The sequence below is a fragment of the Carcharodon carcharias genome, chromosome 8 (assembly GCF_017639515.1).
Source record: "Carcharodon carcharias isolate sCarCar2 chromosome 8, sCarCar2.pri, whole genome shotgun sequence".
In the NCBI taxonomy this organism is placed as follows: domain Eukaryota; kingdom Metazoa; phylum Chordata; class Chondrichthyes; order Lamniformes; family Lamnidae; genus Carcharodon; species Carcharodon carcharias.
In genome coordinates this window covers 145664450-145677592 of record NC_054474.1, presented here as the reverse complement: position 1 = coordinate 145677592, position 13143 = coordinate 145664450, and the positions used below count along the sequence as shown (strand labels likewise).

Sequence of the window (13143 nt, the reverse complement as noted above, 5' to 3'; positions counted from 1 at the left end):
GATGCATCTCTACTGAATGTCCTTTTGTTACGTGACTGAAAGCATGTTAACCCAATCGCATTCTAAAAAATAAAAAAAAATAAAGGCTTTTTTTCCCAAATTATTTTGGTGTAGTGTTCACTCTCTGCTCCTCCAGATGACAAAACAAGGGAGTGCCAGTGCCTGTGGAACCCATACCCCCAGGGAGAACCAATTCAGGGATCCCGTTACACGCACACAGATTTGAACACATAATCCAGGCTGACGTTCTAGTTCAGTACTGAGGGAGCCCTGCACTGTTGGAGGTGCCGTCTTTCAAATGTTAAGTTAAACTGAAGCCTCATTAGCCCCCTCAGGAGGACATTAAAGATCCCACAGCCACTATTTGAAGACAAGTAGGGGGAGTTCTCCCTGACCACCTCCAACATCAATGAAACAGATTATCAGGTCAATGGCATGTTGCTGTTTGTGGGAGCTTGCTGTGCGCAGGTTGGCTGCTGTGTTTCCTACCGCAGTGACTACACTTCAAAAGTACTTCATTGGCTGTAAAGCAGTGTGGGGGCATCCTGAGGTCGTGAAAGAAATGGGAATTATATTTATAACAGCTTTAGACAGGGGCCGCGGGGAGCTGTTGGGATTTTTATTTTTCCACACTTGCGACTGAATAGAGATTATTTTACCCGTTGCAGGCCCTAAAATCGAGAATGGATGAACTGTTGCCTTTAATCCCCGTGCTGGAACAATATAAAGCTGACGCCAAGTTGGTGTTGCAGTTTAAGGCGGAAGCGACGAATCTCACGGCTGTACTGGCCGAGCTTCAGGAGGAGATCGGAGCGTACGACTATGAAGAGCTCCTGGGCAGAGTCTCCAATCTTGAGGACAGGCTTCGGGCCTGCATGCAAAAATTAGGTAGGCCCCGAATCGCGCGTCTTAAACGGCTTACGCGGAATTGGCTGCTCCCCTCGGGGTCCGAGGGGAGTGCTGAATCGCGGATCGGAGGCAGCAACGGTGGGGTCCTGAGGGTCTCTGGTTGCTCCCCTGCATACAGGCGGGTGAGGGGGTTGGGTGGTGGTGGGGAAAGGTGAGCCCTGAAAGTCACCGTTTCCCCTACTCCCCCTTTCCTGCCCCTGCACCCCCTCCCTCTCTGGAAAAACACAGTTTATTCCCAACTTGCCTGAGTGACTGAGGTTTCAGTGATCTCCCTATCCTGGGTGGGAACAAAGAGGGTAATTGTTGGTAGGCTGTTTGACTACTGAGGGCATGGCCAAACCTAAGATAAACAGCAGCACACAGAGAATCTAAACCAAAAACTCACCATCGGTATTTGAACTGTGAACCCGCCCCAAGGGGACACATCCCGGCACATCCCGCTCCCCTGGGACCACCACCCTGTTTTTGGGCAGGGGTTGGGGAGGAGGGGACGAACGGGACAGAGTAAGAGGTATGGTGATAAACAGATAGCTCGACAGTGATACACATCTGCACACATTGCCACTCACTCCAGTCACACTTTCTCCATCAATTCCAGCCTGCGGCAAACTGACAGGAATCAGCAACCCACTCACCGTCAAGACATCCGGTTCAAGGTTTGGTGCCTGGATGACTGATCCTGCTTCACCAGAGGGTGACACCAAGGTACGTCCTGGCAATCACTGAATCACTACTCACTTCAAACTCAACCATGACCATTTAATCTCGGAGGTTAGTGGGCAGGAGGAGCACCAATGAGAGAGCGAAATACATAGAGAACACAGAGGGGGAAATAATGATACATGGGATAAGTAATTGGCAAAACTGAAATCCTCAGGATTGAGGTGATGGTGTCTGTGTGAATACAAAATTGGAGTATGAGCTATACAGAGAGCAGTGGTGAATGGTTGTTTTTCAGAATGGAGGGTGGTACTGGGCAGTGTTCCCCAGCGACTGTTATTAGGACCACTGATGTTTTTGTGTGAAGAATAGAATACAAAAACAAGGAAGTTATATGAAACCTTTATTCTAATAATGCTGAATGATGACAGGATCATTGCCAATCCAACCATTCTGACCCTCAGCGCCATCTCTGCCAAACACAGATCGACAGTCAGGCTGCATCTGTGGAAAGAACAGACAAGTTAGCATTTAAAGCATTGGCCTCTCTTTCAGACATGGGAGGAAATACAGATAAACAACATCTATAAAGTGAGAACAGAGGGGAGAGGAAAACTGACTCTCTCAAACAATGTGGGTTCATTTTGAGAGGAACAGAATTGAAATGCAGAGCCTTGGTTAGACTGCACTTGGAGCACTATGAACAATTCCAGTCTCCGTATTACAAGGAGGATCTGGGGGAACTGGAGAAGGTTTGGTTATGAGGTAAAACATATCCATTCTTCAGGAAAGATTGAACAGGATTGAACAGAATAGAGAAGACTGATGGCTGGCTTGATAGAATGATGAAAGGGTTTGATAGGATAGACATAAAGAAGATATTTCCACTTGTGGGAGAGACCAGAACTAGAAGCCATAAATGCAACATACTCATAGAGTGAGGCCATTCAGCCCATTGAGCCTATGCCAGCTCTTTGAAAGAGCTATCCAATTAGTTCTCAAGTATTTACCCAATTCACTTCCCAAAGTCCCTATTAAATCTGCTTCCACCCCCCTTTCAGACAGCACCTTCCAGATCACAACAACTTGCTGTGTGAAAAAAAAAAATCTCCATTTCCCCTCTGGTTCTTTTGCCAACTTTCTTAAATCTGTATCCCTTTGGTTATCAACCATCCTGCCAGTGGAAACAGTTTCTCCTTGTTTTACTCTTAACTGAGCCCTTTCTAATTTTGAACAGTTCGATTAAACCTCCTCTTAACCTTCTCTGGTCTTGAGGAGAACAATCCCAGCTTCCCAAGAAATAAAATCAAAGTGCTGGAAATACTCAGCAGGTCAGGCAATGTCTGTGGAGAGAGAAACTGAGTTAACGTTTCAGGTCGCTGACCTTTCATTAGAATTGAGGAAAGATAGAAATGTTTTGAACAAGTGGGAGGGGGGGTGGAAGAACAAAAGGCAGCACCTGTGATTGGGTGGAGGCCAGGACAGATTAAATAATGAAAGGTTTTGTGGTAGTGGGTAAAGTAAAGAAACAAAAGATGTGTCCAGATGCAGTATGAATGGCTGGATAGCAGCCATCCAAATACAATGTGAAGGAATAAAGATTGAAACAAGAGAAACTGAACCAGCAAAAAAAAAATGAAACAAGATGGGGACATGTGTTATAAACTAAAATTGTTGAACTCAATATTGAGTTCAGAAGGCTATAGAGTGTCCAGTCAGAAGATGAGGTGCTGTTCCTTGAACTTGTGTTGAGCTTCATTGGAACATTGTGCATATGAAATAGGAACAGGAGTAGGCCATTCAGCCCCTCAAGCCTGCTTCACCATTCAGTAAGATCATGGCTGATCTGACTGGGGCCTCAGCTCCACATACTGCCTATCTCCAATAACTTTTGACTCCCCTGTTGGAATCTATTTACCACAGCCTTGAGTATATTCAATGACCCAGCCTCCACCTCTCTCTCTGGGAAAGAGAATTCCAAAGGTTCACCACCCTCTGGGAGAAAAGAAAACTCTCCTCATCTCCGTTCTAAATGGGAGACCCCTTATTTTTAAACTGTGTCCCCTAGTTCCAGTCTCTTCCACAAGAGGAAACTTCCTCTCAGCATCCACCCTGTCGAGCCCCTTCAGGATTTTTTATATTTCAATAAGATCACATCTCATTCTTCTAAGCTCCATTGGGTATAGGCCCAGACTGTCCAAACTTTCTTCATAAGATAACCCACACTTCCCCTGCCCCCATCCCAGGTATCAGTCATGTCCACCTTCACTGAACTGCTTCTAACACATTTATATCCTTAAGAATATAAAATTGAGGCCGAGGACAGAAAGGTCAAAGTGGGAGTAAGGTGGAGGATTCAAATAACAAGCGACAGGAAGCCCAGGGTCACACTTGCGGACTGAAGGGAGGTGTTCCACAAAGCAGTCACCCAGTCTGCCTTTCATCTCCCCATTGTAGAGGAAACCTCGTTGTGAGCAGTGAATACCGTGTACTAAACTGAAAGAAGTACAAGTAAATCAGTGTTTCACTTGGGAAGGAGTGTTTGGGACCTTGGATGGTGAGAAAGGAGGAGGTAAATGGGCAGGTGTTGCATTTCCAGCACTTGCATGGAAAGGTGTCGTGGGAAAGGGGATGTGTTGAGGATGACTGAGGAGTGGACCTCGGCCACTCTGGAAGGGAACAGTCCCTACGGGATTCTGAAAGGGGAGGGCAGGGGAAGGTGACATTCTGCTGGAGGTGGCGGGAACGCTGGAGGATGATCCATTGAATGTGGAGGCTGGTGGGGTGGAAGGTGAGGAGAAGGGGAACCCTATCACTGTTCAGGGAGGGAGGGGAAGAGGTGAGAGCAGAAGTGCGGGAAATAGAACGGACTGGTAGAGGGCCCTGTCAACCACAGTGGGGTTGTGGAGAATACCCTGTGTCCAAGTGGCCAATTGCTCCTCACAGGCCATGAGATTTCTCTGTGAACCTGTTGGTGCTGGCGATGGAGCCAGGCCCATCTCCTGGTCTCAGATAGCAAGGCCTGTGGGGCAAGGAATTGGCTGCAGCAAATCCGAATGAACGCTAGATAAAAGTTAGTGACCGGTTTAAGTTTTCTTTTTACACATTTAGTTTTTAGATATCTGATTGTAATAATTATTAAAGATGTGTGGGGTGATAGGCCAGAAACCAATATCACTGCTCCAGGAATTTAGTTGATTTCATGTGAGTTACACTCATTTCTGAGCAAATTCATATATTTGGGCATCAGCTGAACAGACCTTGGTTATTTCAGCAAATTGCTAAAGTGAATTAAGAAAACGGCAGATACTAAACATATGGAAATCCGCAAGGTGTCAGCTGTAGGTCAGTGGGTAGAACTCTTGTCACTGAGTCAGGAGGTCAGGAGTTTGAGTCCCAGTTCGGACACTTAAACAAAGATTCCAGGCCAGCACTCTGTGCAACACTGAGGGAGTGCCACACTGTCAGAGATTCAGTACTGAGGGAGAGCCGTATTGTCAGAGGGTCGTTGCGGAGGAAGTGCTGCATTGTAGGATGGTCAGTACTGAGGGAACACTGCGCTGTCAGAGGGTCAGTACTGAGGGAGAGCCGCATTACCGGTGGGTCAGTACTGAGGCAGTGTTGCACTGTCGGATGCTCAGTACTGAGGGAGTGCTACAGTGTCAGAGGATCAAGACTGAGGGGGTGCTGCACTGTCAGTGGGTCAATAGCGAGGGAGTCCTGCACTGTCAAAGGGTCAGTACTGAGGTAGTGCTGCGTTGTCGGAAGGTCAGCACTGATGGAGTGCTGCGTTGTCAGAGGGTCAGTACTGAGAGAGTTTTGTATTGTCAGAGGTGCAGTCATAACAAGTGAAGAGGCACTCAGTAGAGCACATAACCTCCACTGCTGTGTTAACTCGACGTTATTACAATTATGCAGCTTTTCCTTGAGTCTATTCCCTGCCTGTTTCATTCTCTGTAACTACAAAGCTGAAGAAAGAAATCTTTTTATTAAGAGCTTCCATTTCCCTGAGGAGGCTTCAGGCCTATCCACATCGAACAACCTGATCTGAAAACTCTGTTCATATTTTGCCAGCTGTGGCAAATTGCATCACAGCAGCTGAGACAATCCACAAAATTCTAAAACAATTAACCACCTTCTAAATCAAACAACCTGCAACATTCTTTAAAAAAAGTCAAGACACCCTATCTCCCAATGTTCACAGCTCCTTTTAAAAAAAAATGAGTATCCAGGATTCAGATTTTCATCTTCACCAAGAACTAATCATTTCTTCCATAGGCCATATCCCTATCTGTTTGGCAAGTTTTGTTGAAACCTTTTGTTATTTTTTTGAGAGATGTTATTTACAGTCAGACTAACAAGCAGGAGCAAAAAGATTCCCTCTTCCACTGAAGCTGGGGGCAATTAATGAGGTGCTAAACCCTGGCCCCTTCAGCCCTCTCAGGTGGATGTTAAAGATCCCATGGCTCTATTTCAAAGATGAGCAGGGGAGTTGTCTCCAGTTCCCCAGTCAGTATTTATCCTTCAACCAGAAAAGCAGATTTATCATGTTGCTGTTTGTGGGATCTTGCTGTGTGTAAGCTGGCTGCCTACATTACAACAGTGACAACACTTCCAAAGTACTTTATTGGTTGTAAAGTGATTTGCGATGCCCTGCATTGGTGAACAGTGCCATATAAATGAAAGCCTGTTTTTCTTTCATGGTGCCCCCTTCTGGAGTCTAGAAACCCTACAAAGTATTGGAGTGAGGATCCCCTAGTCTCAGCAGAGTCTCTAGACAATCTCTACTCCATAACCTGCTTTAAATCGCTTTCCCACATTGTCAGGATTTCCACTGTGTCCATGTTCCATTTCCTTCCAGAATTGTTTAATCTCCTCATTCTATTCCGTTCACTGGCTATTTCAGCCTCTCACATATTTTCAATCTCTATAGATTTTGAAATTGACTTCCTATGCAGAAGTGACTTTAATTCTCTTGCAAAGCTTTAGCTGAATTGCAGGTCTCCCTGCCCCCTCTGTTTTGCCACTGTCAAAATATTGAAGCTATAGATCCATTGAAACAGCAAATGCCCCAGCACTGACCCCCATGGTCCACTTTACACCCCCCTTCCCCTCCGACCCACCCCTCCAACAAACCCATCTCCAACCTCCTGTACTGAGGATGTAGTACCCGGAACTGAACACGATTGCCTTAAATTGGTTTCTTTTTATGTTAAATTGGAACTATCGCATCAATGCTTGGTGACAGTGAGAAAAACATATCAGATCACAGAATTGTCACAGCACAGAAGGAGGCCATTCGGCCCATTGTGTTTGCACCAGCTCACCAAATGATCGTTATGACTTAGTGCCATTCTCTTGCCTTTTCCCTGTACCCTTGCACATTGTTTCTACTCAAGTAATCATCTGATGCCCTCTTGAATGTCTCGGTTGAACCTGCCTCCACCACGTTTCCAGGCAGCGCGTTCCAGATGTTGGAATGTAACCATCAATATTGAGCAGAAATAATGAGATAATCTTTGTAAATCATTGATGCAGCAGCACTTTGAATCCTGGGTCCAGCTCAGATTGCTACAGTATAGTAAGGATATTGCAGCTCGAAACAGGATAAAGAAGAGAGCAGTTAGAATGATTGAGAGGATAGAAGGATTGTATTATGAGGAGTGACCATGTAAATTGGCATCTTCTCACTGGAGCAGGGTAAGTTGAGAGATGATCTGTGTGGTGTTACTAGCATTCTAAAGGGACTGGATAATGTAGAACATGATCCACTGCCTCACCTTGTCCAGAGCAGCAGAACCAGAAGTCATGGCCTGAGCGTAATGTTGTGAATCCAAAGCTAATCTGTGGAAATAATATCTCAGTGAGTGAGTGGGCAATCTATGGAGCAGAGTTCCTAGGGCAATGATGGAAATGATTGGTACCTAATGATTCAAAAACAGATTTGAGAGATTTCATTCAGAAAATAACATTTTGGGATCTGCTATGTGAATAAGTTGAGATCTGACGTGTGCTGAGCGTTTGGGTAGAACTTTGGACTAATAACTCCCAAAGCTCTTCCCCATTTGGGGCTTTTCCCTTATCTCATGTCTGGGTCCGTTCTAAACTCACCAGTAGAGATTGCTTGCTCTGGTTGGTCAACAACTCTGTTATCATTGTATCCTGGGACTGCCAGGATGGGAGAAGATGAATTCAATGGAACGCTGGTCCTCCTTTGTCCAGATATCTGTATGATCCTGAGTTATTACTGTTCAAATTGACCTTCAGTGTCCCCCTTTTGAATGCTCTTGGTTGTACATCCGGTACTGATTAAATTGTATCCACACGGAAACAGGCCATTCAGCCCAACTGCTCTGTGCTGGTATTTCTGCTCCACACGAGCCTCCTCCCAGCCCCTCTTTAGCTCATTCTATCAGCCTATCCTTCTATTCCTTTCTCCCTCATGTGTTTATCTAGCTTCCCCTTTAAATGCATTGGTACAATTTACCTCAACCATTCTCTGTAGTAGCGAATCCCAATTCTCACTACTCTCTGGGTAAAGAAGTTTCTCCTGAATTCCCCATTGGATTTATTGCCGACTCTCTCATATTGATGGCCCCTAGATTCAGACAGTCCACACACACCTGTGTTCACTAATGCCCTTTAGGGAAGGAAATCTGCCATCCTTACCTGGTCTGGCCTACATGTGACTCCAGACCCACAGCATTGTGGTTGATTCTTAAATGCCCTCTGAACAAGGGTAATTAGGGATGGGCAATAAATACTGGCCTAGCCAGCGATGCCCACATCCCATGAACAAATAAAAAAAAACATCTACCCTATCGAGCTCCTTCATAATTTTAAAGAACTTTTGGATTGGGGAAGAGCGGATTTTAGTAAAGTAAGGCAGGATCTGGCCAACGTAGACTGGAAACAGTTACTTGTGGGGAAATCTACAGAGGAACAGTGGAGAGTGTTCAAAAAGGAAATGGGCAGGGTACAGGCTCAACATGTTCCCTCTAGGGTGATAGGAAGGAGTAACAAGCCCAGAGAACCATGGATGACCAGAGATATTCAAGTTACGATGAGAAGGAAAAGAGAGGCTTTTAGCAGGTACAAGGGAAGCAAATCAGCAGAGGCATTAGTGGAGAACAGAAAATGCAGGGTGGAGCTTAAAAAAGCAATTAGGAGAGCAAAGAGGGGATATGAGAAAGCTCTGTCTGGTAAAAGTAGGGAAAATGCAAAGAAATTCTATAAGTATATCAATGGGAAGAGGGTAACCAGGGAAAGAGTAGGGCCCATATGGGACCAAGGGGGCAATCTATGGGTGCAGCCAGAGGACATCGGTAGAGTATTGAACGAATACTTCACATCCGTCTTCACCCAGAAGAATGAGGATGAAGGTATCGAACTCGGGGAGAGAGACTGAGAGATTCTTAAGCAAATTGATATAGGGAGTCACAAAGTATTAGAGGAGTTGGCAGGCTTAAAAGTGGACAGATCTCCAGGTTAGGATGATTTTTGTCTCAGATTGCTGAGGGAGGCAAGGGAGGAGATCGCAGGGGCTCTGACCCAAATTTTTAATTCCTCTCTGGCCATGGGGGAGGTACCAGAGGACTGGAGAACAGCTAATGTGGTTCTGCTATTTAAGAAGGGTTGTAGAGATAAGCCAAGGAACCAGAGGCCAGTGAGTCTCACGTCAGTGGTAGGGAAACTATTGGAGAAAATTCTGAAGGAGAGAATCTATCTCCACTTGGAGAGGTAAGGTTTGATCAGGGATAGTCAGCATGGCTTTGTCAGAGGAAGGTCATGCCTAACAAATTTGATTGAATTTTTTGAGGAGGTGACCAGGTGTGTAGATGAAGGTAGTGCAGTTGATGTAGTTTATATGGATTTCAGCAAAGCCTTTGACAAGGTCCCACATGGGAGACTTGTAAAGAAGGCAAATGCACATGGGATACAGGGTAATTTGAAAAGGTGAAAAATTCAATCAAATTTGTTAGGCATGACCTCCCTCTGACAAAGCCATGCTGACTATCCCTGATCAAACCTTGCCCCTCTAAGTGGAGATAGATACTCTCCTTCAAAATTGGCTTAGTTATAGGAGACAGAGGGTGATGACAGAAGGATTCTTTAGTGACTGGAAGCCAGTGTCCAGTGGCGTACCACGGGGTCCCCTATTATTTGTCATTTATATAAATGACATAGATGACTATGTGAGGGGTAGGATTAGTAAGTTTGCGGATGACACAAAGATTGGCCGGGTGGTTAACAGTGAGGTTGAGTGTCTTGGGCTACAGAAGATATAGACGGGATGGTCAAATGGGCAGATAAGTGGCAGATGGAATTTAACCCTGAAAAGTGTGAGGTGATACACTTTGGAAGGAGTAATTTGACAAGGAAGTATTCAATGAACGGCATGACATTAGGAAGTTCTGAGGAACAAAGGGACCTTGGCGTGTCTGTCCATAGATCTCTGAAAGCAGAGGGGCATGTTAGTTGGGTGGTGAAAAAGGCATGTGGGACACTTGTCTTTATCAATCGAGGCATAGATTACAAAAATAGGGAGGTCATGTTGGAGTTGTATAGAACCTTGGTGAGGCCACAGTTGGAGTACTGTGTGCAGTTCTGGTCGCCATATTATAGGAAGGATGTGATTGCACTGGAGGGGATGCAGAGGAGATTCACCAGGATATTTCCTGGGATGAAACATTTAAGTTATGAAGAGAGGTTGGATAGACTTGGGTTGTTTTCGTTGGAGCAGAGAAGACTGAGGGGGCGACCTGATTGAGGTGTACAAGATTATGAGGGGCATGGACAGGGTGGATAGGGAGCAGCTGTTCCCCTTAGTTGAAGGGTCAGTCACAAGGGGGCATAAGTTGAAGGTGAGGGGCAGGAGGTTTAGGGGGGATGTGAGGAAAAATTTTTTTACCCAGAGGGTGGTGATGGTCTGGAATGCACTGCCTGGGAGGGTGGTGGAGGCAGGTTGCCTCACATCCTTTAAAAAGTACCTGGGTGAGCACTTGGCATGTCATAACATTCAAGGCTATGGGCCAAGTGCTGGTAAATGGGATTAGGTAGGTAGGTCAGGTGTTTCTCACGTGTCAGTGCAGACTCAATGGGCTGAAGGGCCTCTTCTGCTCTGTGATTCTGAACTCTATCAGCAGCAACAACTTGTGTTGATATACCATCTTTAATATCATCAAACATCCCAAGATGCTTCAGGAGCGAATTATGAAACAAAACTTACAACTGAGCTATATTAGATGACATTGGTGCAGATGACCAAAAGCATCTTAAAGGAGAAGAGAGGAGGTGGAGAGGTTTAGGGAGGGATTTCAAGAGCTTGCCGTCCAGCCAACTGGAGACACGGTTACCAGTGGTGGAGTAATTAAAATCAGGGATGTGCAAGAGGCCAGAGTTTGCTGAGTGTGGGGATCCTGGGCACTGGAGGAGATTACAGAGGCTATGGTGGGATTTGAACTCCAAGGATGAGAATTTTAAAATTGATGTGTTGCTTAACAGGGAGTCAGTATGGATCAGCAAATACTGGGGTGACAAGTGAATGGGGCTTGGTGCAAGTAAGGACACAGGCAGAAGAGTTTTGAAAAGCCTCAAGTTTGCAGAAGGTAGAATGTGAGAGAACAGCGAGTGGTGCATTGGAATAGTCAAGTGTAGAGTTAACCAAGACATCAATGAGGGTTTCAGCTGCAGATAAGCTGAGACAGGGATAAAGATGCTCTGGAGGAGGAAGTAGACAGTTTTAGTGATGTAGTCAGAACCTCATCTCAGGATCAAATATGACACCAAGGTTGCAAATAAACTGATTCAGGTTCTGGAAGTTGCCTGGGAGAGGGATGGAGTCAGTAGCAAAGGAACAGCATTTGGAGTGGGGACCAAAAACAATGGCTTCAGCCTTCCCAATATTTAATTAAAGGAAATTTCTGCTCATCAGTTCTGGATGTCGGGTAAGCAGCCTGATAATTCAGCAAAAGTGGAGGAGTTGAGAGAGGTAGTGGTGAGGTAGAGCTGGGGGTCATCCATGTACATGTGAAAACTAACACTGCACCTTCGGATGATGTCACCGAGAGGCAGCATGTAGATGAGAAATAGGAGGGGCCAAGGATAGATCCTTGGGAACACCAGAGGGAACAGTGTGGGAGCAGGAGGAGAGGTCATTGGAGATTCTCTGGTTATGATTAGATCGATAACAGTGGAACCAGGTGAGAACAGTCCCACTTAGCTGGACAACAGTGCAGAGGTGTTGGAGAAGGATGGTGTGGTCAACTGTGTCAGAGGCTGCAGACTGGTCAAGAAGGACAAGGAGGGAAAGTTTACCCTTGTCACAGTCACAGAGGATGACATTTGTGTCTCTGATAAGAACTGTCTCGGTAATGTGGCTGGGGTGGAAACCTGGTTGGAGGGATTCAAACATGGAGTTCTGGGAAAGGTGGGCATGGGTTTGAAGGTTTGAATTAGGTCACTCCTGGTCTACTCTGATATTAAATTCAGCTCCTACATTTAGTTGACAAATCCATCTTGATGCTGTCTTGTTTAATTTTCCTCTAGGTTTATTACATGGATGGTTACCATAACAACCGCTTTGTGCGTGTTTATAAGTCCCTGCAGGATTTCATGAGTACAGACAATTTCACAGTGCATCGTCTGCCTCATCCCTGGTCTGGCACAGGTCAGGTAGTCTACAACCAGACCTTGTACTTTAACAAGTACCAGAGCCACATCATCATCAAGTTCCATATCCCGACTGAACGCCTGCTTACTCAACGAAGCCTGGACTACGCAGGATATAACAACATGTACCCTTACTCTTGGGGAGGCCACTCTGACATCGACCTGATGGTGGACGAGGGGGGTCTGTGGGCTGTCTACGCCACCAATCAGAACGCGGGGAACATCGTCATCAGCAAGCTGGACCTGGGGACTCTGGAGGTGATACGGAGCTGGAACACTGGCTATCCAAAACGTAGTGCTGGAGAGGCTTTCATGATCTGTGGCACTCTGTACATGACCAACTCACACCTGGGCGGTGCCAAAGTTTACTACTCATATAACACCAACACTTCCACCTACGAATACACTGACATCCAGTTCCATAACCAATACTCTCACATCTCCATGCTGGATTATAACCCCAAGGACCGAGCCCTTTACACCTGGAATAATGGTCACCAGGTTCTGTATAATGTCACATTGTTCCACATCATTAAATCTGATGAATTATAAGACCACACAAAGTCCTTCATTTCCACAATGATACAGTTAGTATAGAGATATATAGATCTGTAGGACCTGTACAGGTATATATATATTCTGTAGAAAGGACACATAGCATAATTGACAGTTTTAGCTTTGTTTCTGGACTGTTGCTCTCTCTATGTGAGGGATTTTCTCAATAAGCAATGTCCATCCCTGATTCCCAACTCAACAGAATGAAAATTGGAATCAGTGGATGGAATAGCCCCTTCACTCCCTCCTTCCATGTTCTCGTATCCTCTGTCTCTATTCCTCCCTTCCTTCTCTCCTCCCCCTCCCCATCTTTTCCTTCCACCCAATCCACCTCCAACCTCTCCTCCC

General features: G+C 45.6%; 1 protein-coding gene across 2 annotated transcripts in view; it reads left to right on the top strand.

Moving 5' to 3' along the window:
* Positions 1–12822, top strand: part of LOC121280752 (noelin-like) — a 78977-nt gene extending 66155 nt beyond the window's left edge. For both annotated transcript variants that reach the window (XM_041192913.1, XM_041192911.1), the window contains exons 4-6: positions 669–888; positions 1508–1614; positions 12118–12822. In XM_041192913.1, coding sequence (XP_041048847.1) covers positions 669–888; positions 1508–1614; positions 12118–12792 — 1002 coding nt within the window. In that variant the 3' untranslated portion in view covers positions 12793–12822. The remainder of the gene's footprint in view (positions 1–668; positions 889–1507; positions 1615–12117) is intronic.
* The last annotated feature ends 321 nt before the right edge of the window (positions 12823–13143 follow it).